Source organism: Nerophis ophidion, linkage group LG22, assembly GCF_033978795.1.
Source record: "Nerophis ophidion isolate RoL-2023_Sa linkage group LG22, RoL_Noph_v1.0, whole genome shotgun sequence".
Taxonomy (NCBI): domain Eukaryota; kingdom Metazoa; phylum Chordata; class Actinopteri; order Syngnathiformes; family Syngnathidae; genus Nerophis; species Nerophis ophidion.
In genome coordinates this window covers 23,921,260-23,949,196 of record NC_084632.1, presented here as the reverse complement: position 1 = coordinate 23,949,196, position 27,937 = coordinate 23,921,260, and the positions used below count along the sequence as shown (strand labels likewise).

At 42.2% G+C, this 27,937-nt stretch overlaps 2 protein-coding genes across 2 annotated transcripts in view; one reads left to right on the top strand and one right to left on the bottom strand.

The window, feature by feature from the left end:
* Nucleotides 1–1,191, bottom strand: part of LOC133540713 (cytosolic phospholipase A2-like) — a 63,308-nt gene extending 62,117 nt beyond the window's left edge. Inside the window, exon 1 of the mRNA XM_061883564.1 lies at nucleotides 405–1,191. The gene's annotated coding sequence lies outside the window, so the exon portion shown is untranslated. The remainder of the gene's footprint in view (nucleotides 1–404) is intronic.
* ptgs2b (prostaglandin-endoperoxide synthase 2b) lies at nucleotides 491–8,786 on the top strand. Its single transcript, XM_061883565.1, has 10 exons — nucleotides 491–645; nucleotides 726–842; nucleotides 915–1,058; nucleotides 1,132–1,275; nucleotides 2,466–2,647; nucleotides 2,731–2,814; nucleotides 2,889–3,135; nucleotides 4,691–4,977; nucleotides 5,060–5,207; nucleotides 7,670–8,786. The coding sequence occupies exons 1-10, from the start codon at nucleotides 591–593 to the stop codon at nucleotides 8,071–8,073; spliced, it is 1,812 nt and encodes a 603-aa protein (XP_061739549.1). The 5' UTR covers nucleotides 491–590; the 3' UTR covers nucleotides 8,074–8,786.
* Nucleotides 8,787–27,937: the final 19,151 nt, after the last annotated feature.

Genomic DNA, 27,937 nt, shown 5'->3' with positions numbered 1-27,937 from the left:
ATTTGTCATAAAACAATACCAAAAAATATATGTGTATGTATTTAACTTTTTTTTAACTATTATATAAAATTGATTCGTATATTTTAATATTCAATACAACATGAGCGCCGACTTAAAACAAGTTGAAAAGCGTATTCGGGTGTTACCTTTTGGTGGTCAATTGTACGTAATATGTACTCTAGTGTGCAATCTACTAATAAAAATGTCAACCACTCAATCAATAAATCAATCAATGTCTATAAAGCCATAATCTTTAAAATAGTCCAGTCAAATTAACCAATAGCCTATATTCATCGGAAATATATATCCATTACATAAAAGTTTAAAATAGTATTTACATTTACGATATGGGCATTAAAATGACTCACAAGCAAAAAACCCCCCAAAAAAGATCAGTGGCCTACCACACATGTGAGATTGTGCAAGGGGAAAAACGATGATCCTTGTGTCTGTGTGAGGTGGCTGATGACGTCACCCACAGGATATAAAGGTGCTCCCTGGGCAGGATGGGACGCTCAGAAGTTGAACTTACAGTGGAGGTGAACAGTTGTGCAGCCAGGAAGAAAAAGTTCACACCGAGTCTTTAGAGTATGAACACACTCAGTTTTTTCCTTTTGGCTCTTGGTTTTCTCATCTGTGAGGGAGGTAAGTCAAACCACTTTAATGACTGAAAATCATGCCGTGTTCCCGTTGTCATGCCTCTTCTTCCACATGGTGTGTCTCAGGTAACCCGTGCTGCTCGGAGCCATGCCAGAACAGAGGGGTCTGCACAGCCCTTGGGGCCGACGCGTATGAGTGTGACTGCACGCGTACGGGATACACCGGTCCAAACTGCACGACGCGTGAGTACTCCATTATATCTAATCTTCTTGGAGTGGACCCTTTCACTCATTCGCCGCTTTGACCCTGTACAGCTGAATTCCTCACCAAGATCAAAGTGCTCTTGAAGCCGTCGCCCAACACAGTCCACTACATTCTCACCCACTTCAAGGGCTTTTGGAACATCATCAACAACATCTCTTTCCTCCGAGATGGCATCATGAAATACGTGCTGACATGTAAGTCCTCAGATAGAGATGATAATAAGTGACGAAGCAAGGCTAATCCCCATTTTTCTTCTTCATCTTCCAGCTCGCTCGCACATGATTGATAGCCCCCCAACTTACAACGCTAATTACGATTACAAAAACTGGGAAGCCTATTCCAACCTCTCCTACTACACAAGAACCCTCCCCCCGGTTCCGCGGGATTGCCCAACCCCGATGGGAGTCGTAGGTAAGCGGTCTCTCCCCCGGAGAAACCTGTTTTCTGAGATTCCTGAATACTTAGCAAAGGGGTTGTTGAGTCTCATTGCATCAGAGGAAGGGCTGTGGGAATTATTTCAGCTTGGCGCGCTGGTGATTGAGTTTGAGTTAAAAAAATTAAAAATAAAAAAAACGGCTAAGTTTCACGGGACAAAAGGCGACCAAAATTGCGGAAAATGTTTGACTCAAATTTCTGAAATACATCTAAAGAAAAGATAGAAAAGTTTTAATTTGAGTTAGTACAAAATAACACAGCTTGCCAGAACAAAACAAGTTTCATGAACATTCCAGGAACCGTAAGTTTTCACTAAGGGTTGTTATCGGACAATTTTTTTTAAAAAGTACGCAATCGCCATTGCCATTTTATGCCTTTTAATACCGATCACAAAAGGCAATCCACTCTGGCTGACACTGTATTTATTTTTAGTACTAGCAAGCAACTAAATATGTATCTCCATACACAGTGTGGCGCTGCTCTTCTAAATTAAAAATGATACCCTCCATTACGGAAAATAAGCTGTACTTCTTTATATCTTAGGTATCATTATCGTTGAAGGATGAGGTTAAACATGTTTCACAGAGAGCAAGCAAGAGCAGGTATGCTTATAGCTAAGCTTAGGAACGTTTACAAAGTGTAGATGGAATTGCGCTATTAACTCTCCTCTCCTTTTTGGCATTTTTTATTTATAAGGTGGTTGGTGTAACAACCTTCTTTAGTTACACTAGTGATGTTCCTCAAAGTTCCAGCTCAGGTCCTCTTTTAGTCGTCATTTGGGCTATTCAACTGGTGGCCCACGAGATCAGGTCAAAAAACTTGTGAAAGACTCACATTTTTCAGCAGATTCTTAAAACCTCTAGAGGGCTGTCATGGAAATGACCTTTGCCTAGCTTTTTCTTCAGAAGGTCCTTAAAAACGTCGGAGCGCTTCTGTACCTGACAAAATGGATTCACCAAAATCAAATGGCTACTGTAGAGAGCTCCGGTTCTCCGGAATATACAAAATAAGACTAGTGGTGATTGGATAAGTCCGGCTCCCCGGTCTTTAGCTTTCTGGAAATATGGCCTTAAAACAATTTAATTGAATATCCCTGCATTACATGACACGGTTCAACCTTTGAAGGCTGCTCTCTAACTGGTTGGATGTTGTAATTGCTCATCCAGGTAAAAAGGAGCTACCTGATGCCAAGCTTCTTGCTGAGAAACTCCTGATGAGACGACAGTTCATCCCTGACCCGCAAGGCAGCAACCTGATGTTTGCGTTCTTCGCTCAGCACTTTACGCACCAGTTCTTTAAATCGGACATGAAGAGAGGCCCCGCCTTCACGCAGGCCAAAGGTCACGGGGTAAGTGGACAGCAATGTTCTTTTCTCTCGAGGATACATCTTGTTTGATATTTATGTACTTTTGCTGTGGTGTGATGTTTCAGGTGGACCTCAGTCACATTTATGGAGACGGCCTGGAGAGACAGTACAAGCTGAGGCTCTTAAAAGACGGCAAACTTAAGCATCAGGTACATGGGGCGTTTGCGTGAGCACGACAATCCCTTTGGGACAACACAGGCGTCTCACATATTTGCCTGCGCAGATGCTGGATGGAGAGATGTACCCCCCAACTGTAAAGGAAGTGGGTGCTGATATGCACTACCCTCCTCATGTCCCTGACTCTCACCGCTTTGCCGTCGGCCACGAAGCGTTCGGACTGGTCCCTGGACTCATGATGTACGCCACCATATGGCTCCGGGAACACAACCGGGTGTGTGACGTCTTGAAAGAGGTCCATCCTGACTGGAACGACGAAAGACTCTTTCAGACCGCACGGCTCATTCTGATTGGTGAGTATCGTAATAGACTGATAGTAGCGTATGTGTAACGCTATATTAGGTTATTGTAAGTAATATAACCTGTACTCAGTGTTACATTGTAAAAAATGTCAGTAGATTTGACAGTAAAAAAAAAATGGTAGTGCATTCGTCAAAATGTTACCATAAAAATAACAGTAGTACTGTTTTTTCCATTTAAATTAAAGCTATGTAAAAGGAACAACCATAGATTTTGGTTGAAAAAAATGGCAGCTCAGACTACATATTTTTACAGTAAAATAACAGCGGTAGCGTTTTTCAATTTAAAGTAATGCTCTGTAAAAACAATGACAGTATATTTTACGGTTAAAACAAATCTGTCAACTTAGTCGCCAGAATTTTACGATAAGAATAAAAGTGGTCTAATTTTTCCATTTAGGTTGTGCACTGTAAAAATATTGATCGTAAATTTCACAGTAAAAACAGCGGTTGAACCGTTTTGCTATTTAAAGCAAATTATAGCCTGCTACCCAAGAATATACAAAAATTCTTCTCAACAAAAGAGGAGAAATATAATCTTGGAAAAAAATGTAATTCAAAACATTTGTACGCTCATACAACACTTAACACCTTCAGTATATCAGTATGTGGACTTAAATTATGGAATGGAATAAGCAAAGCAATCAAACAATGTACTAATACGATCCACTTCAAGAAACTCTTCAAACTGGAAGTGTTAACAAAGTACAAAAAAGAAGAACCAAGATAAACATTCTGAATGTATTCACCCATTCATTCTTTCATTCTCAAAATAATCTCACTTATCTCATCGTAGGGAATAAAACTTGCTTAAATAAGCTCTGCTTCTTCCTACTCCTTTTCGAACATGTTGAAAAGAGAAATTGGAAATTGTGATGTATCATGTTGTATGCTTGAATGTTCGAAATAAACTTAAACTCAACTCAACTCAACTCAACTCTGTAAAAACAACGACCATGATTTTATAGTAAAAAAAAAACGAACCTAAAAAACTGGCAGCACAGACGCCAGAATTTAACGGTAAAAATTAAAGTGGTAATGTTTTTCTATTTACAATAATGCATTATAAAAACAAAAATTGTTGATTTTACGGTTACAAAAACCCCCAACAAACTAGCAGCTCAGTCACCAGAAAGTCACTGTAATGTTTTCAGCAATGCACTTTAAAACCACTGTGAATTTTACGGTAAAATTCTGCCACTTGAACTGCCATTTTTTTTTACTGTTAAATCTACAGATCTTTTTAGAATTCTAATAGGAAAAGAACATATTTCCGGAGTGCATTTGTTTTTTGTTGCACAATTCCGGAAAAAAACCCTGTTATGCAAAACACAAATGTCGATAACCGTGGAAAAGAGTGGAAAGTGGAAGTTCTGCATTACGTTTTGCCAATCCCCTTCCTCAGACCCTGTTGCACACACTGAGGGGTTTTAACCTCCACATTTCGAAACAGGATTTACTTCAAAAAAGAGGAAATGCTCCATCACTGTCATCCACTTGACAAATGTTTTACTTTGACAAACCAACTGAATAGGATTTTGTTATGCAGGAGAAACCATCAAGATCGTGATTGAGGACTACGTGCAGCACCTGAGTGGCTACAACTTCAAGCTCAAGTTCGATCCCGAGCTGTTGTTTAGCCAGCGTTTCCAGTACCAGAACCGCATTGCATCCGAGTTCAACACCCTGTACCACTGGCACCCCCTGATGCCCGATACCTTCCGCATTGAAGAGAAAGACTACAACTACAAAGAGTTCGTCTTCAACACGTCGGTCGTGACAAAGCATGGGATTGCCAACTTAGTGGAGTCCTTCACAAAGCAAATAGCTGGGCGGGTAGGTTTTTTTTTTTTTTTTACGTCACACTAATTGTTATGCTTCTTGCATATTCATAACATATTTTCTGGTATTTTTTTAGGTTGCTGGTGGCCGGAATGTCCCTGCACCAATTATGTATGTAACCATTAAATCCATGGAGGACAGCAGAAAAATGCGTTATCAGTCTCTGAATGCCTACAGGAAAAGATTTTCCATGAGTCCATACACGTCTTTTGAAGACCTGACAGGTGAGATAACATTATAATAATCATTTTGTAATGCTTAAAGTTATATGGAAGTTGTATCAATAGTAGCAGAAGAGCATTGATACCAGAAGTACCAATAGTATCGCAATCCGAGCAAAGTTACAATACTCTTACATTTAGTGTACGCTGTAAACATTTACCAGAACGTCACAGAATTTAAAAGTATTTTTCCACAGTAAAATACTGTAATCAAATGAATGTACAAAATCAAAATACCTTTATATTGAACAGCAATTAATACTGTAATCTTAGACCTCTGTAATATCACAACAAATTAGTGTAAATTCAAATTGATTTGTCTCTTAAGGAGTTCTGTCGACAATATCGGAGTTACAGCATATAGTTGTTATAATCAACTATACAGTTACAACAGTGAAGTTACAGCATTCAGTTGTCACTTTATGGTACACACATCTGCAGTCACAGTAAATTGCTGCAAGGAGGTTTCCAAGTACATTACTGTAAACCTTGCTGTGAAAGTAATGCACATATTAGCCAGCAATTAGCTGTGAATTTACAATGAAAATATGTTGAGAGGAGCCAGATGAGGTGGTTCGGGCATCTGGTCAGGATGCCACCCGAACGCCTCCCTAGGGAGGTGTTTAGGGCACGTCCAACCGGTAGGAGGCCACGGGGAAGACCCAGGACACGTTGGGAAGACTATGTATCCCGGCTGGCCTTGGAACGCCTCGGGATCCCCCGGGAAGAGCTAGACGAAGTGGCTGGGGAGAGGGAAGTCTGGGCTTCCCTGCTTAGGCTGTTGCCCCCGCGACCCGACCTCGGATAAGCGGAAGATGATGGATGGATGGATGTTGAAAGTGTAGTTTATTTTGCCGCCTGCAAGGATACACTGGGGTCAATCTAAAACAAAAACCATAATCGAAGTAGGAAGAAGCCAAGCTTATTTAATTCTGCCGCTTTTCCGTATCACAGCAATCAATGATACACATGTTCACTTCCTGTGTAATTGTACACTACTTGCCGAATAATACAGATGTGTAACAGTTGAGTTAACACTTTGTAGATGTTTGTGACTGTAATATAAATAAAGCATATCTACATAATTAAATATATTAATAAATAATGAATACATCAATAGAAATACAACACTGGATACTGTTTTGTTTAACCCTCAGTAGAGTACATTTGTGCCCAATATTTTTGTTGTGTAACTTCATTTTAAATGATGTTTTCCTAAAAACAAAAATGTATGTTTAATTCAGAAATGTCAATGACCAATTCTTTCACAGATGCACAAAACACTGCCAGTTATACCATAAAAACCCAAAACCCAACAGTACATAAAACATTTTGGATTCATATTTTTTTTTATTACTTTTGTTTTTCCTTAATTGTTTCAATCAGCTTCAGCCCGTAACAAAAAACACTTAACATGTGAAGTTTTTCAACACTTTGAAGGCTTTTTGATCAAAAGATGCCATAGTTGTCAATTAGTATACATTTGCATAACATAAGTAATTTCACTAATTTTAAACTGGCAAGATTATCTGATTAAAGGCCTTCAAAAGGCTCCAAATTAATAAAAGCAACTAAAATTTATTGAAATATTTCAGCAAAAAAAATATATTTCGAATTTGAAATTTAGATCATTAAAATTTAATGTTTTTTTTTTAATGTGGGTTTCACGGTGGTAGAGGGGTTAGTGCGTCTGCCTCACAATACCAAGGTCCTGAGTAGTCAGGGTTCAATCCCGGGCTCTGGATCTTTCTGTGTGGAGTTTGCATGTCCTCCCCGTGAATGCATGGGTTCCCGCCGGGTACTCCGGCTTCCTCCTGACTTCCAAAGACATGCACCTGGGGATAGGTTGATTGGCAACACTAAATTGCCCCTAGTGTGTGAATGTGAGTGTGAATGTTGTCTGTCTATCTGTGTTGGCCCTGCGATGAGGGGGCGGCTTGTCCAGGGTGTACGCCGCCTTCCGCCTGATTGTAGCTGAGATAGGCACCAGCGCCCCCCGCCACCCCAAAGGGATAAGCGGTAGAAAATGGATGGATAACATTGAATATCCCCATAACAATGCTAAAGTTACAGGAAGTTACTTGGGAAATGTGACATAATTGCTCCATATAATAAAAAAGTTTCATGAAAATGTTACAAATTAGGAAGGAAAAGTTTTGTTTTTTTTCAGCACTACCTTTAAAGGATTTATGAATTATTTGCAAGGGTTATAACCCAGATGTTTATCTCATGTTGAACTTGTATAAGCAGATTGTCAGCAAAGATAAACAAGATTTCAACAAAAACAAGAAGTCTTGCTCCCGAGGGGAAAGTGTAGCGTATTTATCAAGATATTTTCTTAATGAAAAAAACACCTCTAATAGCGCCAGAGATTTCAGGAACACAGTTAATAGAAATATTTATCTTTTGTACTCAGTCTAAAAATAGATTGATCAAAAACTAAAACCTGTTTCCTCTTTCATTAGGAGAAAAAGAAATGGCCGCAGTGCTGGAGGAGATGTACGGCGACGTTGACGCTGTGGAGCTCTACCCGGGCCTGCTGGTGGAAAGACCTCGCGAAAATTCTATCTTTGGGGAGACCATGGTGGAGATGGGGGCCCCTTTGTCACTCAAGGGCTTGATGGGAAACCCCATCTGCTCTCCAGAATACTGGAAGCCTAGCACCTTTGGAGGCAGCGTAGGATTTGACATCGTCAACACGGCATCCCTGCAGAGGCTTGTGTGCAATAACGTCCAGGGGCCCTGCCCGGTGGCGTCTTTTTATGTGCCGGACGTCAACGACACGGGGTCCAACTCCAGCACGTCCCCCTCACGTGGAAGTGACGTCAACCCCACAGTCATTTTGGAAGAAAGGACTACCGAGCTCTAAGTTTATTTTTAAGCTATTCATACAGCTATTTATTTATTTTATGTCTTATTATTTATTCTATTTATAACAGAACAGTTTTTATGTTATTTGTAAAACATTGTTGAACAGGTCTCTATTATTTATTTAAAACACACAATGTATTGTAAGTTATTGTATTGTAAAATGAAATATCTCAGCGACTGCAACCTGATACTTGAAAGTTAGTTTACAATTTGAGCTCCAGTTACGTTGCTAACGTTTCTATGAACTAAGTGCTGCTTGTCTTCCACTTTGTGTTTATGTACAGTCTTTGTTCATTTATGACAAAAACGTGGACTTTTACTGCCGACGGTAAATAGAAGTCCTGTAATGATGAAATAGAATAATTTAATCAATTTGAGGGTTTTTTTTGTATTTATAATTTTTACTTTAGTTTTATTTAAATATATATGGTCATTTGAAATGACACTGGATTTAAGCTGCACAGTTTTATATGTCTGTTTTGTAGAAGACTCACTTGAATAGGGTTGAAATAGTCATGTGGTTGGTTGGACAGGCTCTCAAGGACTATTTGAATACCAGTTTGGCACTAATAAATGTTGGCAGGAAATGGAGAACATTTCTTTAGAAATCACGTGGCACTCTCATCCTTGTTTGAAATTCAACTGTGGAATCCAACTTGTAGATGACTGCAAAGTATTTTTTATCATTAAATTATATTTCTGATGTTCAAATGAATGGTCATTTTGAATTGTGATTGTTGATCAAACGTTTTTGAATTCCAGTGATGGGAGTAAAGCAATGTGTTGCAAGTATCAAGTATTCAATTCCAAGTCAAGTCAAGTTTGAAGACAAGACGGGTCAAGTCTCGAGTAGATAGGAAACCGGTCGAATCAAGTCTTGAAGTCACCTACTTGGTATTTTATAATCCTTCCCAGTCATTAACACTGTTGAAATGAAATGAAATGTGTTTATTTCGGTCATGTAATCAATCATTTTGTGTGATTAATTTAACAGCACAGATTATACATTTTAACAATAATATACATACACACACAAAAAGAAAAAGAATGACCGAAAAAGGAATAGGCTGAAGCCAAGGCTTATATTTGCCTATCCTAAATATTCACTAAAGATTAGATTGCCTGGAACATCAACGTTCAAAAAATCAATGGGATGAAAGTAATCATTGCTATATTTTAAAATGTTCCATTATTTCACATTTCAAGGCTTTTTCCAAACCTTAGAAAAGAACTACATGTCTTCAACTCATCACTGAGCTTGTTCCACCATTTAGCTCCTAAAACTGAAATATATTTGTATTTTATATTCGTTCTTAATTGACATATTTCAAAAATCAATATCGCCCGTAAATTATAGTTTTCTCCACTTAATTTAAACAACCTAAGAATACAAACTGGAAGGCTGTTGTTCTTTACTCGAAACACAATTTCCATTGTTTTTAAAAACACATATCTGAAAATGTTAATACATTAAGACTTATGAATGATGGATTGGTTTGTTCATAGAAGCACAATTTTGTTTATTATTCTAATTACCCTTGTTTGAAGTTGAATTATTGTTGACTGTTAAGTCATAACTGAAATTACAATAAGAAACCACTTAACTAAACCATGATCCATCCGATGACTGCATTTAACATATGTACAATACTACAAAAGTAATTCAAATTAAGTGTCATTCTTTATTATAATTGTTCCAGAGTTATAAAAGTGTAGGTGGCATTTCCTTTTGCTGTTGCTCTAAGCCGGCGTGTCAAACGTACGGGCCTTAGCCTTGAATCTGGCCAAGCGAGCAGGTTTAACCCATTCCATGGTCTGCAAGATCAGTTTGCGAAGTATAAAAAGGAGCTGCCATTTTTCATGAAAGAAAATGTTCTGAATAAATCCACTGGATGTGGCAATAGCAATTATGTGAGGCAAGCAAACAGTTTATAGTGGGGCCAAACAGGTGTGCCAAGCAAGAAGTACACACTAAAAGCGGGGCTGCGGCTCCTCCTCCGTGACATAAATGAAACACATCGTGCTTTGTCACCCTCATTGCCCCAAAATGAGAAATGTTGACGCAAACTAAAACTCAAACTCAACCTTCGGTTGTTTGGAATAGAAAAATAATTTAACATAAAATCAACTTTCTCCGTTTTTTGGTTTGAAAATAAAAAAGAAAAAAAGAAAAATTATTGTGGAAAACTTTTCTTTATTTCTGTGGATTAGCCATGGTCTGTGAGTGACCCCGGAACAACAGAATAAGAAGAAGAAGAAGAAGAAGAAGACGACGACGACAAAGAATGTTGTCAGTTTCGTCAAAACAAACAAGAATTCCAATCCATTTGTTTAATGTCCAGAGACATGGAAAGTGACACATCCCATTGGTTCTCTATCCAACAGGTAAACGGGTCTTTGTACGTCACTCTTTTTTTCTGTTGTTGTCACTCACAGACGAGGATACAGAAAAGAGACACTGCTGCTGTGCATTCGACCACATGTCCAAACATTAACGGGAATGGAGAAAATAGTTTTCCACGCGTTGTTTCGATTCTTGATTTTCAAACACATTTTTCGTTTTTGTTTTTTTATCATCAAATCAAATTGTTATGTTGAATAATTTTTCTAATCCAAATGAAAAAACAGATGGCCGCTGTGACGATCTGTCACTTCATTTCGGGTTGTGCTTCCTTGTTTTGAGTTTATTTTCTATCAGCGGTCTTATTTTGGTTCTATTTCCTGCTTGTCCCGCTCAGTGCTGTTTTCCATTCATATTTGTTGATTGGCAGCCGGTCTACACCTGGTGCCAATCAGCATGTTTCTATTAATGCCTGTCTTGTGCGCTCCTCAGGGCTCGAGGTAGGGCTGGGCGATATGGCCGTTTATTAATATCTCGATATTTCGATGCTATGTCACGATACACAATATATATCTCGATATTTTGCCTTAGCCTTGAATGAACACTTGATACATATAATCACAGCAGTATGATGATTCTATGTGTCTACATTAAAACATTCTTGTTCATACTGCATTAATATATGCTCATTTTAAACTTTTATGCAGAGAGGGAAATCACAACTAAGTCAATTTACCAAAACTGTATTTATTTAACAGTTATTAAGCAGTGGCACAAACATTCATGTAATTTCAAAACACAAAGTGCAAGATTGTCAGAGAAATTTTAAAACAAGCTGTGGCAAGGGGCGTGGTCTGCGCGTTCCCTGCGGGCGGGGTGTGTGCAGAGATCGGTCATGAAGCAGCTGACAGGTGAGTGGATAATCTTAGCTGGAACTAGTTATCTAATAATATGTTCCTTTATTAGCAGCGCGGGAGACCTTGATGGGGGAGGAACGCACAAGCGGGAGGAACGCAGAGTTCATGGACAAAGCCGAAAAGGACTGATGATTGCAAGTACCGGCTGAAAAGTCCAAAAGACATTTGAGTGTAACGAAAAAATATTTGACTATAACAAAAAGATATTTGAGTGTAACGAAAAGATATTAAAAAATATGTAAACGCTGCCTGGAGTGTGCCACCTTCCTGTGATCCATCAGAACCCAAGCACGAGCTTTGCTACACAAGCTATTCGTGCACTTTTGTGCATGATGTCACTAAGATGACATATCAAAACAACAATAAATTAAAAGTGTACTTTTTGTACAGAACGCCACTACAATGGTTTAAAACAATAAAAGTGCAATGTAGTAAACTAAAAAGGCCGTATTGGCATGTGTTGCAATATTAATATTTCATCATTGATATATAATCTATCAGACTGCGTGGTCAGTACTAGTGGGTTTCAGTAGGCCTTTAAATCGCTACACAAAAGACTTTTTATTTTTATTTTGCCTATCTTTTACAATGCATATAAGAGACAAGAACACATATGTCTTCTGTTGCATTGTAATTTGTAATAATCGGCTCGTTCTAGGTGACTAGCAATGCTTCTAATGGAAGCAATCCATTTTGCCTATAAATCTATCTAAAAATGCATCCAAAAACGGCCTACAATACTTAATTTACGTTCTGTAACCTGTATAATTATCAAGCTGAAGCGACATTATTATTGTAAGAGGGAACACTTTGAAGGCAACGTTGGGAATCCCATTCGTCATGTCTTGCAAACGTTTTTTTTATCTTTTGACTCTTAAAAAAATGTATGTTCATGTCTTTCATACACACTAAAAATTCTGGGTTATTTTTATAACCCAATTAATGAGTTGTGAGTGCTGGGTTAAATTTTTTTGTTATTTTTATGAAGAGAAATCAATTTTTTGTGGTTATAAGAGTATTATTTAAACAAAATTTCTGGGTTCTCCAAACTATGAACCATTTTTGTGTAGTTTTCAATGAGTAACGTATTTTTGGTAAAAAGACTTTGTGAAGGGGGCGTAGTCCACGCGTAACCTGCGGGCAGGGCATGTGAAGCAGATGCCAGGTGAGTGGATATCTCAGTTAGAACAAGTCATCTAATCACCTGTCTCTTTATTAGCAGCGTTGGTGACCGCAGGTGGGGAGCTGAAAAGCCAGAGGAGGAAAGGGGAAAGACTTGAGGAAAATTGAAGAAGGAATAAGACTTTGTAGTATTGAAAAATAAAACATTGTAACCTTGGCAACCAGCCTGACCACAGTCTGTCGGTCCTGACAAGAACCCTGCGACACAGAGCTGTCAAAGGCTTTTTTCAAATTAAAAAGGTAATTTTTTTTCTTAAAAGGCATTTTATTGTGGATAAATCTCATTAAAGGGGAACATTATCACAATTTCATTAGGGTTAAAACCAATAAAAATCATTTCCCAGTGGCTTATTTTATTTTTCAAAGTTTTTTTCAAAATTTTACCCATACCGGAATATCCCGAAAAAAGGCTTTAAAGTGCCTGATTTTCACTATCTGCGAAACCACCGTCCATTTTCCTGTGACGTCATCCAGTGATGGCAATACAAACAACATGGCAGATACCACAGCAAGATATAGCGACATTAGCTAGGATTCAGACTCGGATTTCAGTGGCTTAAGCGATTCAACAGATTACGCATGTATTGAAACGGATGGTTGGAGTATGGAGGCAGATAGCGAAAACGAAATTGAAGAAGAAATTGAAGCTATTGAGCGAATAGCTATTGAGGCGATTCGGCCATGTCTGCCTTAGCATCGCCGGTAAAATGTGCAGACCAAATGATCGGGACTTTCGCATTGACACTGGAGCAACTTAAATCTGTTGATTGGTAAGTGTTTGTTTGGCATTAATGTGGGTTGAGGGAAACGCTGGATGCAAACAGCTAGCCTAAAAAGCGTGTTAGCATCGATTAGCTGGCAGTCATGCCGCGACCAAATATGTCTGATTATCACATAAGTCAATGACATCAGCAAAACTCACCTTTGTGATTTTGTTGACTTTATCGTTGGAAATGCATCTGCTTTGAGTGTCGCAGGCTATCCATTCATCTCTGTGCCATGTCTGTCGTAGCATCGCCGGTAAAATGTGCTGACCAAACGAGGGACTTTTGCATCTCTTGACACTGGAGCAACTTAAATCAGTTGATTACTAAGTGTTTGTTTGGCATTAAATGTGGATGAGGGAAAGGCTGGAGGCAAATATAGCTACAAATGAGGCATAACGATGCAATATGTACATACGGCTAGCCTAAATAGCATGTTAGCATCGATTAGCTTGCCGTACTAATCGATGCACATTCTACGTAAATCAACTTGAATCCGTCCCTGATCGTGTTGTTACACCCTCCGACAACACACCGACGAGGCATGATATCTCCAAGGTACCGGAAAACAGTCGAAAAACGTAAAATAACAGAGCTGATTTGACTTCCTGCGTGGAATGTGTTGGAGAAAATGGCGTTGACTACCTAGGTGACGTCATGTTTTGACGTCATCGCTCCGAGAGCAAATAATAGAAAGGCGTTTAATTCGCCAAAATTCACCCATTTAGTGTTCAGAAATCGGTTAAAAATATATATGGTCTTTTTTCTGCAACATCAAGATATATATTGACGCTTACATCGGTCTGGTGATAATGTTCCCCTTTAACAATATTTACAACGACACATCTTATGCACATGAAAATATTTGAGCATGCTGTACAGAACTACTAACGTCACAATCCGTCATGTGTGTTCAGTTTTTTACACCCTCAGTTCCTGTTTTGAGCACCCCGGTGTTTGCGTTTTAGTCACCCGGACTGCAGATTGTTTTTACCTGCCTCTGATTAGTGTTTGGGACGCTCACCTGCTCCTGGGCACTAATCAGAGAGCATCTTATTCCCTGCTTTTCGCCACACTCAGTCTGGCATTATTATTTGCTTCCACGCAACATTTACGACGGCTACTAATCTGATTCCTGAGCTAAGCTTCGCCTTATTGTTTGCCTGCCAAGCTTTTCTTGTTCGCTATTCCGTTCGCTTCCTGTGCTATCGGCTCGCTGGTGCACTTTTGTTTGTATCCCTCATGATTTATGGACAATAAATCATTTCCTTACCTGCACCTTGCTTCTGGAGTCCCGTCCGTATACTGGGACAACGATCCCCGAAGTAAAATGCGACCCCGCCGTGACAACTACGACCATAAACCGCATCCATCCATCCATCCATTTTCTACCGCTTATTCCCTTTTGGGGTCGCGGGGGGCGCTGGCGCCTATCTCAGCTACAATCGGGCGGAAGGCGGGGTACACCCTGGACAAGTCGCCACCTCATCGCAGGGCCAACACAGATAGACAGACAACATTCACACTCACATTCACATACTAGGCAATTATTTAAAAAACAAAAAAAAAGTCTCTAATATCTTGCTTTTGAGTATAAGTTAGTGGAATAAAAATAATTTTGATCAGTAGTTGGGAAAGAGCTGTAACATTTACAATTTTTAACCAACTATTGGGTCAAGGAGTGCTAAATTGCACAAACCAATAATTGGGTTTGCAATAACCCAACATTGTTGTGAGCATAACTCAGCTTTTGTGTTAAATAAATTCAACCCAATAGTTGGGTTTGCAATAACCCAACATTGTTGTGAGCATGACTCAGCTTTTGTGTTAAATAAATTCAATCCAATAGTTGGGTTATAAATCAACCAACATTGAGTTAGCATAACTTAACTTTTGGGTTAAATAATTCAATGCAAAAGTTGGGTTAAAAAAATTAACCCAAAATGTTGAGTTAAAAAAACTCAAATAAGGGGTTCGTCCTTTTCTGAACCAGCAGTCGGGTTAAAATTGTGTATTTTTTTGTGTGTAAGGATGTGAATGATAGGCACAATTCCAAAAAAAACTGCAGCTCCCCTTTAACATAAATAATAGGGCGAGAAACAGGTAAGTAAAATACTCACACACAATGAGTACTTCTATACAGAGGAACAAAGTTAAGAATATATGATAACAATAAACACATAACTTCAATCAGCAATTATGCCCTATTTTATAACGATTATTCACAAAGGAAGGTACTCCCGCGACACTACAGCCGTGCACCGACACACCCCTTTAAAGTGGTCAAATTATGATTTGACTTCCTTGAGGTCTACATAGCATGTAATGACGGTGCTTTGGTCCAAAATTTGCATAGATTTTGTTTTACAGACCATCTTCAAGCCGCTTTTTCTTCAGAATGTGCAGTTTTGTGGACGGTCTCATTTATGTGTCGAAGCCATCCTCCAGGCCAAGCCCCTTGGACTGTGTGTCTTCACGCCGTCAGCAGCGTTGTAGGATTTAGCACTGACAGATATAAGAGAGACCTCCCCGCCACTTTGTATTACAAATAGCAACTGCAGAGGATGTTAGCATGAGACAGTCTGCCCCACAACAAAAGGATAGAGAAAAATAAAGAACTAATAGACTACAACTTTGGACCACAACTGAATAAAAAGGGAAGACTTGTGCAAAAAAAAAAAAAAAAAAAAAAAAAAATATATATATATATACATATATATATATACTTGAATCTCAGTGTTCATTTATTTACATATATACACACACATAACACTCCTCTACTCATTGTTGTATTTAAAAGTGCTAATGCTTTGCAGCCAGTAGCACAGCCTTTGAAGGAGCATAGGTATGGTCAGCATCTGTGAAATTTAATTTGCAAGAATGGTGTGGGTTTAGGGTTCAATTGTCCATCCTCATTCTGTTCTCTGTCACTTTTTTTTCTAACCATGCTGAAAACCCTCTCTGATGATGCATTACTGTGTGGCACGCACAAAAGTGCCCTCATCAAATGCAACAGAGTCTGGAATCTTCCATCTCTCCCCAGCATACCTCTTTGCATTCGATCTGTCCTGGATTAACTGAAATTCTTGTTTCCAATCGTTTTGGAACTTGCAAACGTACTTCTTCTTCTTACTCGTCATCGCCATGACTGCCTATTCTTCGTTCTTCTGCTTTGTCTCTGTTATGTTTCTGGACACTACTACTTGCTGTAGTTTTGAAGCAATGCATGATGGGAACCCGGATGTTGTGTGTCAGTGTATTAACGTGCCGGCTGGAATAAACACGCTGAGAAATAGCTCAGTGCCTGCCTACTTTATGGGTTGTATATAAACCTATGGATAACGGAGACATTATAGTCTCCTTGTTGTGTGTGCAGTTGTGCACTGAGCTATAAAAGCCGTAGTTGTTATAACATTACTGGGCCGGCACGCTGTTTATAAAGAGGAAAAGCGGACCTGACGACATGCTGTCCTCACTCAGGTCCGGCTGGAAATCGGAAGAAATTCGTGAGAACGGTTGTCCCGGGAGATTTTCGGGAGAGGCACTGAAATTTGGGAATCTCCTGGAAAATTCGGGAGGGTTGGCAAGTATTATATACACATCAACCTTTTTGTGTAGCATACAAATGGCAGTGTATATGAACTGGAATATGTATATCATTTCACGATATTCTTGAAGAATGGTAGTGATTAGCACTCGAGTTGCCACTAAGTGATTAGCGAACCCAGCTGCCAGCTGGTTTTGAGCATGCTAGTTGCCAGCCAGCTGTTTTCCGTGCAAAACTGTATTATTTAAATACTTAATATTGCATAATTAACAAGGTACCTTTAGAGCAGTTTCACTAAAAAAACATAATTTAAACGGGATATGTGTATTAGGCTTGTCACTGACAGTTTGATTATGTTTGGGTTTTCCTCTGTTTTTGTGTTGTATTTCCTGCCAGCGCTCTTATTTTGGTTCCAGATCCTGCATGTCTTTCTGAGTGCTCGTTTCCCTCACCTGTCCCTGATTGGCAGCCTGGCACACCTGGTGGCAACTATTTTGACCTGCCTCGCCCTCCAGTCAGTGCTGGAGGAATTGTATGCTGTAGACTGTTTGCTATCTCCAGTTTTCTTTGAATCCTGTTGCCTGATGATGCTTTCCTGGCATCCTGTCTCCTGGTTCAAGTTTTCCTGCATTTTTGACATTAAGGTCATGTTTTCCTGCATCAAGTCTGCCAGCTCTGCATTTTGGGGTTCGTCACCAACACTTCCTGACAATATGTAAGTAGGGGGTCCCTGCTCCATCTCTCTGTCAGTCTGGGAGTCTGACGCCTGAAAACGCTGCGGACCCCTGCAGCCTAGACAAAACAGAAGCAAATCAAAATGTAATAATGAAGTACAGAGCCTTTCCTGGAAGAGTTAAAAACTTAAAGTTAAAGTACCACTGATAGTCATAGTGTGTGGTGAAAATACCCTCTGCATTTGACCCATCCCCTTGTTCCATCCCCTGGGAGGTGAGGGGAGCAGTGAGCAGCAGTGGTGGCCATGCTCGGGAATCATTTTGGTGATTTAACCCCCAATTCCAACCCTTGATATTGAGTTAAGTTAAAGTACCAATAATTGTCACACACACTAGGTGTGGTGAAATGTGTCCTCTGCATTTGACCCATCTCCTTGTTCACCCCCTGGGAGGTGAGGGGAGCAGTGAGCAGCAGCGGAGCTGTGCCTGGGAATCATTTTTGTTGATTCAACCCCCAATTCCAACCCTTGATGCTGAGTACCAAGCAGGGAGGCGATGAGTCCCATTTTTATATTCTTTGGTATGACTCGGCCGGGGTTTGAACTCACAACCTATCGATCTCAGGGCGGACACTCTAACCACTAGGCCACTGAACAGGAGGATTGTTGCATGAACTTCACATACAAATAAATGGTAAGACCCCAAATTGTTTTTAATTTTATGAGAGTAAATGAAAGTGACTATGAATTATTTGAAAACATTTTTATGAAAGTGAATTATTTTCTTTTTCCCTGCTATCTATTTAAAGGTGTTGTTTGCAACTTTTTAAAAAAATTTCAGAGCAAAAAATAAGAAAACTGCCGGCTAGCTTATGTTACCGTTAGTGGTTTAACAGAACACATTTGTCTGTAAATTGTCTCTATTTTTTACAATTACATGTAGGACTGGGCAATGTGGCCTTTAAATATCTCTATTTTTAGGCAATGTCACGATACACGATATATATATCTCAATATTTTGTCTTCGCCTTGAATGAGCACTTGATGCATATAATCACAGCAGTGTGATGATTCTATGTGTCTACATTAAAACATTCTTCTTCATACTGCATTAATATATGCTAATTTTAAACTTTCATGCAGAGAGGGAAATCACAACTAAGTCAATTTACCAAAACAGTTAAGCAGCGGCACAAACATTAATGTAAATTCCAAAACAAAGTGCAAGATAGTCAGAGACATTTTAAAACCAGCTATTAGTGCACTTTTGTGCATGATTTCAAATAAAAAATGAGCTGCAAAATAGGAAATCAAATAGTATATGTTCTTCGCTATGTGGTAGGTTCCTGCGGACATTATCTCCTTCTGTTGACAATTTTTTTCATATGGTGTTTATGTGGAAATTGTTGCTTGGGCATTTTGTTGGGTGTGGCACCGGCCGTGATGTTGACATCCGGAGTTTCAAGCACTCTTCATTCTCTAGAGGGAGACTTTTCAAATGATGCTGCAAATTAGCAGTTGTGCTACGTTTTGTAGCAACGCTTTTGCCACATACTTGTAAAACATGAAGCCAAACCACCACCAGATGATGGACCATGTGCAGTTTTTCTTGATAATTTATTCTTCCTTCATTTGTCACCAGATTCGCACCTTCTTTCTCTCGTATTACAACTCTCACCGCTCCGTTAGCACCTGCCTCTGCTAACGCTACTCATGTCGCTACCTCTCTGCTCGGCAAGGGCGTGTGACGTTGCATGCGCCATCAGTATGTGACGTATGTAAGAAGGTGCGCTTGTTTTATGTCTCTGTGAGAAGCAGAGACAAGAAAGAGTGAGAAACGCCTGTAGTGTAATGCCTGCAGCTAAAAGCAACTGTGTGAGGACATAGAGTCACCATCCATCCATCATCTTCCGCTTATCCGAGGTCGGGTCGCGGGGGCAACAGCCTAAGCAGGGAAACCCAGACTTCCCTCTCCCCAGCCACTTCGTCTAGCTCTTCCCGGGGGATCCCGAGGCGTTCCCAGGCCAGCCGGGAGACATAGTCTTCCCAACGTGTCCTGGGTCTTCCCCGTGGCCTCCTACCGGTTGGACGTGCCCTAAACACCTCCCTAGGGAGGCGTTCGGGTGGCATCCTGACCAGATGCCCGAACCACCTCATCTGGCTCCTCTCGATGTGGAGGAGCAGCGGCTTTACTTTGAGTCCCTCCCGGATGGCAGACCTTCTCACCCTATCTCTAAGGGAGAGCCCCGCCACACGGCGGAGGAAACTCATTTCGGCCGCTTGTACCCGTGATCTTATCCTTTCGGTCATGACCCAAAGCTCATGACCATAGGTGAGGATGGGAACGTAGATCGACCGGTAAATTGAGAGCTTTGCCTTCCGGCTCAGCTCCTTCTTCACCACAACGGATCGGTACAACGTCCGCATTACTGAAGACGCCGCACCGATCCGCCTGTCGATCTCACGATCCACTCTTCCCTCACTCGTGAACAAGACTCCTAGGTACTTGAACTCCTCCACTTGGGGCAGGGTCTCCTCCCCAACCCGGAGATGGCACTCCACCCTTTTCCGGGCGAGAACCATGGAGCCGGACTTGGAGGTGCTGATTCTCATTCCGGTCGCTTCACACTCGGCTGCGAACCGATCCAGCGAGAGCTGAAGATCCCGGTCGGATGAAGCCATCAGGACCACATCATCTGCAAAAAGCAGAGACCTAATCCTGTGGTTACCAAACCGGAACCCCTCAACGCCTTGACTGCGCCTAGAAATTCTGTCCATAAAAGTTATGAACAGAATCGGTGACAAAGGACAGCCTTGGCGGAGTCCAACCCTCACTGGAAATGTGTTCGACTTTCTGCCGGCAATGCGAACCAAGCTCTGGCACTGATCGTACAGGGAACGGACCGCCACAATAAGACAGTCCGATACCCCATACTCTCTGAGCACTCCCCACAGGACTTCCCGAGGGACACGGTCGAATGCCTTCTCCTAGTCCACAAAGCACATGTAGACTGGTTGGGCAAACTCCCATGCACCCTCAAGAACCCTGCCGAGAGTATAGAGCTGGTCCACAGTTCCACGACCAGGATGAAAACCACATTGTTCCTCCTGAATCCGAGGTTCGACTATCCGGCGAAGCCTCCTCTCCAGTACACCTGAATAAACCTTACCGGGAAGGCTGAGGAGTGTGATCCCATGATAGTTGGAACACACCCTCCGGTCCCCCTTCTTAAAGAGAGGAACCACCACCCCGGTCTGCCAATCCAGAGGTACCGCCCCCGATGTCCACGCGATGCTGCAAAGTCTTGTCAACCAAGACAGCCCCACAGCATCCAGAGCCTTACGGAACTCCGGTCGGGTCTCGTCCACCCCTGGGGCCTTGCCACCGAGGAGCTTTTTAACTACCTCAGCGACCTCAGCCCCAGAAATAGGAGAGTCCACCACAGAATCCCCAGGCACTGCTTCCTCATAGGAAGACGTGTTGGTGGGATTGAGGAGGTCTTCGAAGTATTCCTTCCACCTATCCACAACATCCGCAGTCGAGGTCAGCAGAACACCATCCGCACCATACACGGTGTTGATAGTGCACTGCTTCCCCTTCCTGAGGCGGCGGACGGTGGTCCAGAATCGCTTCGAAGCCGTCCGGAAGTCGTTTTCCATGGCTTCCCCGAACTCTTCCCATGTCCGAGTTTTTGCCTCCGCGACCGCTGAAGCTGCACACCGCTTGGCCTGTCGGTACCTGTCCACTGCCTCCGGAGTCCTATGAGCCAAAAGGACCCGATAGGACTCCTTCTTCAAATTCACGGCATCCCTCACCGCTGGTGTCCACCAAGGGGTTTTAGGATTGCCGCCCCGACAGGCACCAACTACCTTGCGGCCACAGCTCCGATCTGTCGCCTCGACAATAGAGGTGCGGAACATGGTCCACTCGGACTCAATGTCCAGCACCTCCCTCGTGACATGTTCAAAGTTCTTCCGGATGTGGGAATTTAAACTTTGTCTGACAGGAGACTCTGCCAGACGTTCCCAGCAGACCCTCACAATGCGTTTGGGCCTCCCAGGTCTGTCCGGCATCCTCCCCCACCATCGCAGCCAACTCACCACCAGGTGGTGATCGGTAGAAAGCTCCGCCCCTCTCTTCACCCGAGTGTCCAAAACATGAGGCCGCAAATCCGATGACACAACTACAAAGTCGATCATGGAACTGCGGCTTAGGGTGTCCTGGTGCCAAGTGCACATATGGACACCCTTATGTTTGAACATGGTGTTTGTTATCGACAAACTGTGACGAGCACAAAAGTCCAATAACAAAACACCACTCGGGTTCAGATCCGGGCGGCCATTCTTCCCAATCACGCCTCTCCAGGTTTCACTGTCGTTGCCAACGTGAGCGTTGAAGTCTCCCCTTAGGACAAGGGAATCACCCGGGGGAGCACTTTCCAGTACTCCCTCGAGTGTTCCCAAAAAGGGTGGGTACTCTGAACTGCTGTTTTGTGCATAAGCACAAACAACAGTCAGGACCAATCTCCCCACCCGAAGGCGGAGGGAGGCTACCCTTTCGTCCACCGGGTTGAACTCCAACGTACAGGCTTTGAGCCGGGGAGAAACAAGAATTGCCACCCCAGCCCGTCGCCTCTCACTGCCGGCAACGCCAGAGTGGAAGAGGGTCCAATCCCTCTCGAGAGAAGTGGTTCCAGAGCCCTTGCTGTGCGTCGAAGTGAGTCCGACTATATCCAGCCGGAATTTCTCGACTTCGCGCACTAGCTCAGGCTCTTTCCCCCCCAGTGAGGTGACGTTCCACGTCCCAAGAGCTAGCTTCTGTAGCCGAGGATCGGACCGCCAAGTGCCCTGCTTTCGGCTGTCGCCCAGCTCACAATGCACCCGACCTCTATGGCCCCTGCTATGGGTGGTGAGCCCATTGGAGGGGTGACCCACGTTGCCTCTTCGGGCTGTGCCCGGCCGTGCCCCATGGGAACAGGCCCGGCCACCAGGCGCTCGCCATCGTGCCCCACCTCCGGGCCTGGCTCCAGAGGGGGGCCCCGGTGACCCGCGTCCGGGTGAGGGAAATCTGGGTCCATGGTTTTTCATCTTCATAAAGGTCTTCGAGCTGCTCTTTGACTGATCCCTCACCTAGAACCTGTTTGCCTTGGGAGACCCTACCAGGGGGCTTTATGCCCCCGGACAACATAGCTCCTAGGATCATTGGGACACGCAAACTCCTCTACCACGATAAGGTTGCAGCTCAGAGAGGAGGACATAGAGTCACGATATAGTCATTTTCTATATCGCACAGAGACAAACCAGCGATATATCGAGTATATCGATATGTCACCCGGACCTAATTACATTTATGTAATCAATCAATCCATGTTTATTTATATAGCCCCAAATCACAAATGTCTCAAAGGACTGCACAAATTATTACGACTACAACATCCTCTGAACACCCCACAAAAGGGCAAGGAAAACTCACACCCAGTGGGCAGGGAGAATTCACATCCAGTGGGACCCCAGTGACAATGCTGACTATGAGAAACCTTGGAGAGGACCTCAGATGTGGGCAACCCCCCCTCTAGGGGACCGAAAGCAATGGATGTCGAGCGGGTCTAACATGATACTGTGAAAGTTCAATCCATAGTGGCTCCAACACAGCCGCGAGAGTTCAGTTCAAGCGGATCCAAGACAGCAACGAGAGTCCCGTCCACAGGAAACAATCTCAAGCAGAGGCGGATCGGCAGCGTAGAGATGTCCCCAACTGATACAGGCGAGTGGTCCATCCTGGGTCCCGACGAGCGGACCATCCTGGGTCTCGACTCTGGACAGCCAGTACTTCATCCATGGTCATCGGACCAGACCCCCTCCACAAGGGAGGGGGGGACATAGGAGAAAAAAGAAAAGAAGCGGCAGATCAACTGGTCTAAAAAGGAGGTCTATTTAAAGGCTAGAGTATACAGATGAGTTTTAAGGTGAGACTTAAATGCTTCTACTGAGGTAGCATCTCGAACTGTTACCGGGAGGGCATTCCAGAGTACTGGAGCCCGAATGGAAAACGCTCTATAGCCCGCAAACTTTTTTTGGACTTTAGGAATAACTAATAAGCCGGAGTCTTTTGAACGCAGATTTCTTGCCGGGACATATGGTACAATACAATCGGCAAGATAGGCTGGAACTAGACTGTGTAGTATTTTATACGTAATTAGTAAAACCTTAAAGTCACATCTTAAGTACACAGGAAGCCAGTGCAGGTGAGCCAGTACAGGCGTAATATGATCAAAATTTCTTGTTCTTGTCAAAAGTCTAGCAGCCGCATTTTGTACCAACTGTAATCTTTTAATGCTAGACATGGGGAGACCCGAAAATAATACGTTACAGTAGACAAGACGTAACAAACGCATGGATAATGATCTCGGCGTCTTTAGTGGACAAAATGGAGCGAATTTTAGCGACATTACGGAGATGAAAGAAGGCTGTTTTGGTAACGCTTTTAATGTGTGACTCACAGGAGAGAGTTGGGTCGAAGATAATACCCAGATTTTTTACCGAGTCACCTTGTTTTATTACTTGGTTGTCAAATGTTAAAGTTATATTATTAAATAGAGGTCGGTGTCTAGCAGGACCGATAATCAGCATTTCCGTTTTTTTGGCGTTAAGTTGCAAAAAATTAGCGGACATCCATTGTTTAATTTCATTAAGACACGCTTCCAACTGACTACAGTCCGGCGTGTTGGTCAGCTTTAGGGGCATGTAGAGTTGGATGTCATCAGCATAGCAGTGAAAGCTATATGTCATATTTGCGTAGATAGATAGATAGATAGATAGTACTTTATTGATTCATTCAGGAGAGTTCCGTCAGGAAAATTAATACTATGACGTCACCCAGCGGCAGCATGTAGATGCTGAAGAGTAGAGGGCCAAGGACCCAACCCTGGGGAACTCCACACGTTACCTTAACATAGTCCGAGGTCATACTGTTATGGGAGACGCACTGCACCCTGTCAGTAAGATAAGAGTTAAACCAAGACAGGGCTGAGTCCGACATACCAATTCGTGTTTTGATACGCTCTAATAAAATATTATGATCGACTGTATCGAAAGCAGCGCTAAGATCGAGGAGCAGCAACATAGATGACGCGTCAGAATCCATCGTTAGCAATAGATCATTAGTCAGTTTTGCGAGGGCTGTCTCAGTAGAGTGATTTGCCCTGAAACCGGATTGAAAGGTTTCACATAGATTGTTAAACTCCAAGTGTTCATTTAGCTGCTCTGCAACAATTTTTTCGAGGATTTTTGAAATAAAGGGAATGTGAGACACCGGTCGGTAGTTTACCATGAGGTCAGGATCGAGGTTAGGTCTTTTAAGGAGAGGATGAATAACCGCTTTTTTGAATGCTAGGGGAACAGGGCCCGAAGAAAGTGATAAGTTTATAATATTTAGCACTGATGGACCTAATAATACAAAAAGCTCCTTGATAAGTTTCCCACGAAGTGGATCAGGTAAACATGTTGTTTGTTTTATTCCATTTACACGTTGTAACAATTCTTCTAATGTTATTTCATCAAAACGAGAGAAACTATTTTGGATATTTGCAGTATCCGCCGTACATACAGTCGTATCTGTGTTACTATAACCCAGTTGTAGCTGGGACGCATTGTCTTTAATCTCCTTTCTAATAAGTTCAATTTTCTTATTAAAGAACTTCATAAAGTCATCTGCCGAATGGGTGGAGCTACTGGAAGGAGTCCCTTGTTGGGTTAGCGATGCTACTGTACTAAACAAAAATTTTGGATCGTTTTTATTAATGCGGATGAGATTTGAGTAATAATTAGTTTTAGCTAAGGTAAGCATGCGTTTATAAGTTATTAAACTATCACTCCATGCTTGATGGTGCACCTCAAGTTTAGTCGTGCGCCATTTGCGTTCCAGCTTTCTACATAATAATTTCTGAGCTCTAGTTTCTTCAGTAAACCATAGCGTACGCCTTTTTGGAGCCTTTTTTAACTTCAGCGGTGCTATACTATCAATGGTTTCGGGAAGGGCGTTGTTAAAGTTGTTAGTGAGGTTATCAATAGAGCCCACATACTTTGGGAATGGTGCCATTACCAGTAGCAGGAGGTCAGCAAGAGTCGTCGTTGTGACAGCATTAATGTTGCGGCTGCTATAGCAGTTATTATTATTATTAGCTTGACGAAAATGAGTCTGAACTTCGAATTTTATAAGGTAATGATCGGACATTACTTTAGTATACGGGAGTATCATAACTTTGGAAACGGTGATACCTCTGACAAGCACTAGGTCTATCGTATTACCACTGCGATGCGTCGGTTCATTTATTATTTGTGTAAGACCACAGCTATCAATTATAGTCTGGAGCGCCACGCACGGTGGGTCCAATGGGGTATTCATACGGATATTAAAGTCCGACATTATAATTATATTATCGGCGTGCGTCACTAGATCAGCAACAAACTCTGAGAATTCACTAATAAAGTCCGAATAGGGCCCTGGGGGGCGGTAGATAACGGCCAGGTACAGAGGCTGCGGTGTGGCAGACTTCATAGAAAGCACCTCAAACGATTTATATTTATTATTTAAGTTAGGATTAAAGTTAAAGTTTTTGTTGTATATTAGTGTGACCCCCCCCCCCCCCCCCCCCCTTCCCTTTTAAGGGGACGGGCAATATGCGCATTCGTAGAGTTAGGAGGGGATGCCTCATTTATCGCAAAAGAGTAGTCTGGTTTAAGCCAGGTTTCGCTAAGACCGATGACGTTAAGGTTGTTGTCTCTAATGACCTCATTAACTAATAACGTTTTGGGAGACAACGATCTGATGTTTAGAAAACCCATATTATAGGTAGTGGGCTGTTTTAAGGAGTTGTTGATAAAATTACCCGTAGTAGCAATTTAATAATGTTATGCGCAGTGTACTTAAAATAATTACGACCATATCTAGGAATTGATATGACGGGAATTTTCAGATTGTCTACTTGGTGCTGCGATAAACTGAACGCATCATAATTTGCCACCTCAGTAGAACGCATGTCTAACTCTGACGTAGTCATAGTCATAGCAGAAAAAACATTTTGTGAGTTGTGTATTATTCTACGAAAATTGCTATGTGTACAGGGAGGGCCAATTATCTATAAACGTAAATCCCTGTTGTCTACAGAAGCTATCCAGCCACTTGTTAAGAGAGACTAATCTGCTAAATCTCTCATCATTGCCTCTCCCAGGCAGGGGGCAGAGACAATTACTTGATGCCTGGACATCTTTCTAGCGAGATTACAAGCCCTGGCTATGTTTCTCTTTGTAATCTCTGATTTTCTCATCCTAACGTCATTGGAGCCAACGTGTATTACTATATTCGCATAACTAGTGGTGCGGTTAGCCTGTCGTACGTGTTTACTAGGCCTGTTGCGAGTTAGCTCCCTAAGATTAGCTTCAATGTCAGGTGTTCTGCCCCCGGGAATACACTTAATTGTGGCTGGTTTGCTAAGCTTTATGTTTCGGGTGATGGAGTCCCCTATGACTAAAGTGTGGTGCCCGGTAGACTGGGGTGTAGGACTACCTAAAGGGCTAAATCTATTATGCGTCTCAACCGGTACACCGTAACTTGTAGGCCGCTTAGGGCTGCTACAAGCTGGGCTAGTTAGCTCGCTACAGCTAACGCTAGCAGATGTGTCCGCAACATCTAAAGTTACGAAATTACACAGCTCTAACTGGCGGACACGGCTCTCTAGCAAAGCCAACCTATCCATGAGTAAAGTGCACGAAGCGCAGGAAGCCATACTCACAGAAACTTTCCGTCGCCGAGTGGAGTGCCAGCTGTCTTCGGGAAGTGGTGGTCAAGGTGGCCGGGGAGTAGCTTCCTACAGACCGGCGCTGCCTTTCTCCGCTAGCCTCGTTAGCTTAGCAGCCAGCTAGCTGAGGGCGGAGTGGTGAAACAGACTAATTTACCGTCCCGAAGAGGATGATTGTTGTTTAGGGCGGTCACTCACCCGGTCTCGTCAACACGTACGCGCAAGCAGCGCATGCACACATAAAAAGCAGTCTAAGAGAAGCAGCAAACAATTTGCAGTCATGATAGAATATACATTCAAACACAGTGGCAAGATGTGCGTTTCCCACCTAGGCCTTCAGTGATGTCAATCAATCAATCAATCAATCAATCAATTTTGATCTATATAGCCCTTAATCACAAGTGTCTCTAAGGGCTGCACAAACCACAACGACATTCTCGGTAGAGCCCACATAAGGGCAAGGAAAAACTCACCCCATGTCAGACTTCAAAGATTACCTCTCAAAATACCATCATTTATGTCACCACATGACCATTGCTGGATAAATACTATACAGGAACACATTTACGCCCTAATCACATCAACTGTGTACAAAACGGGTTATTTTCTGGCGCATTTAAAAATCCATTAAAAGGCGTCAG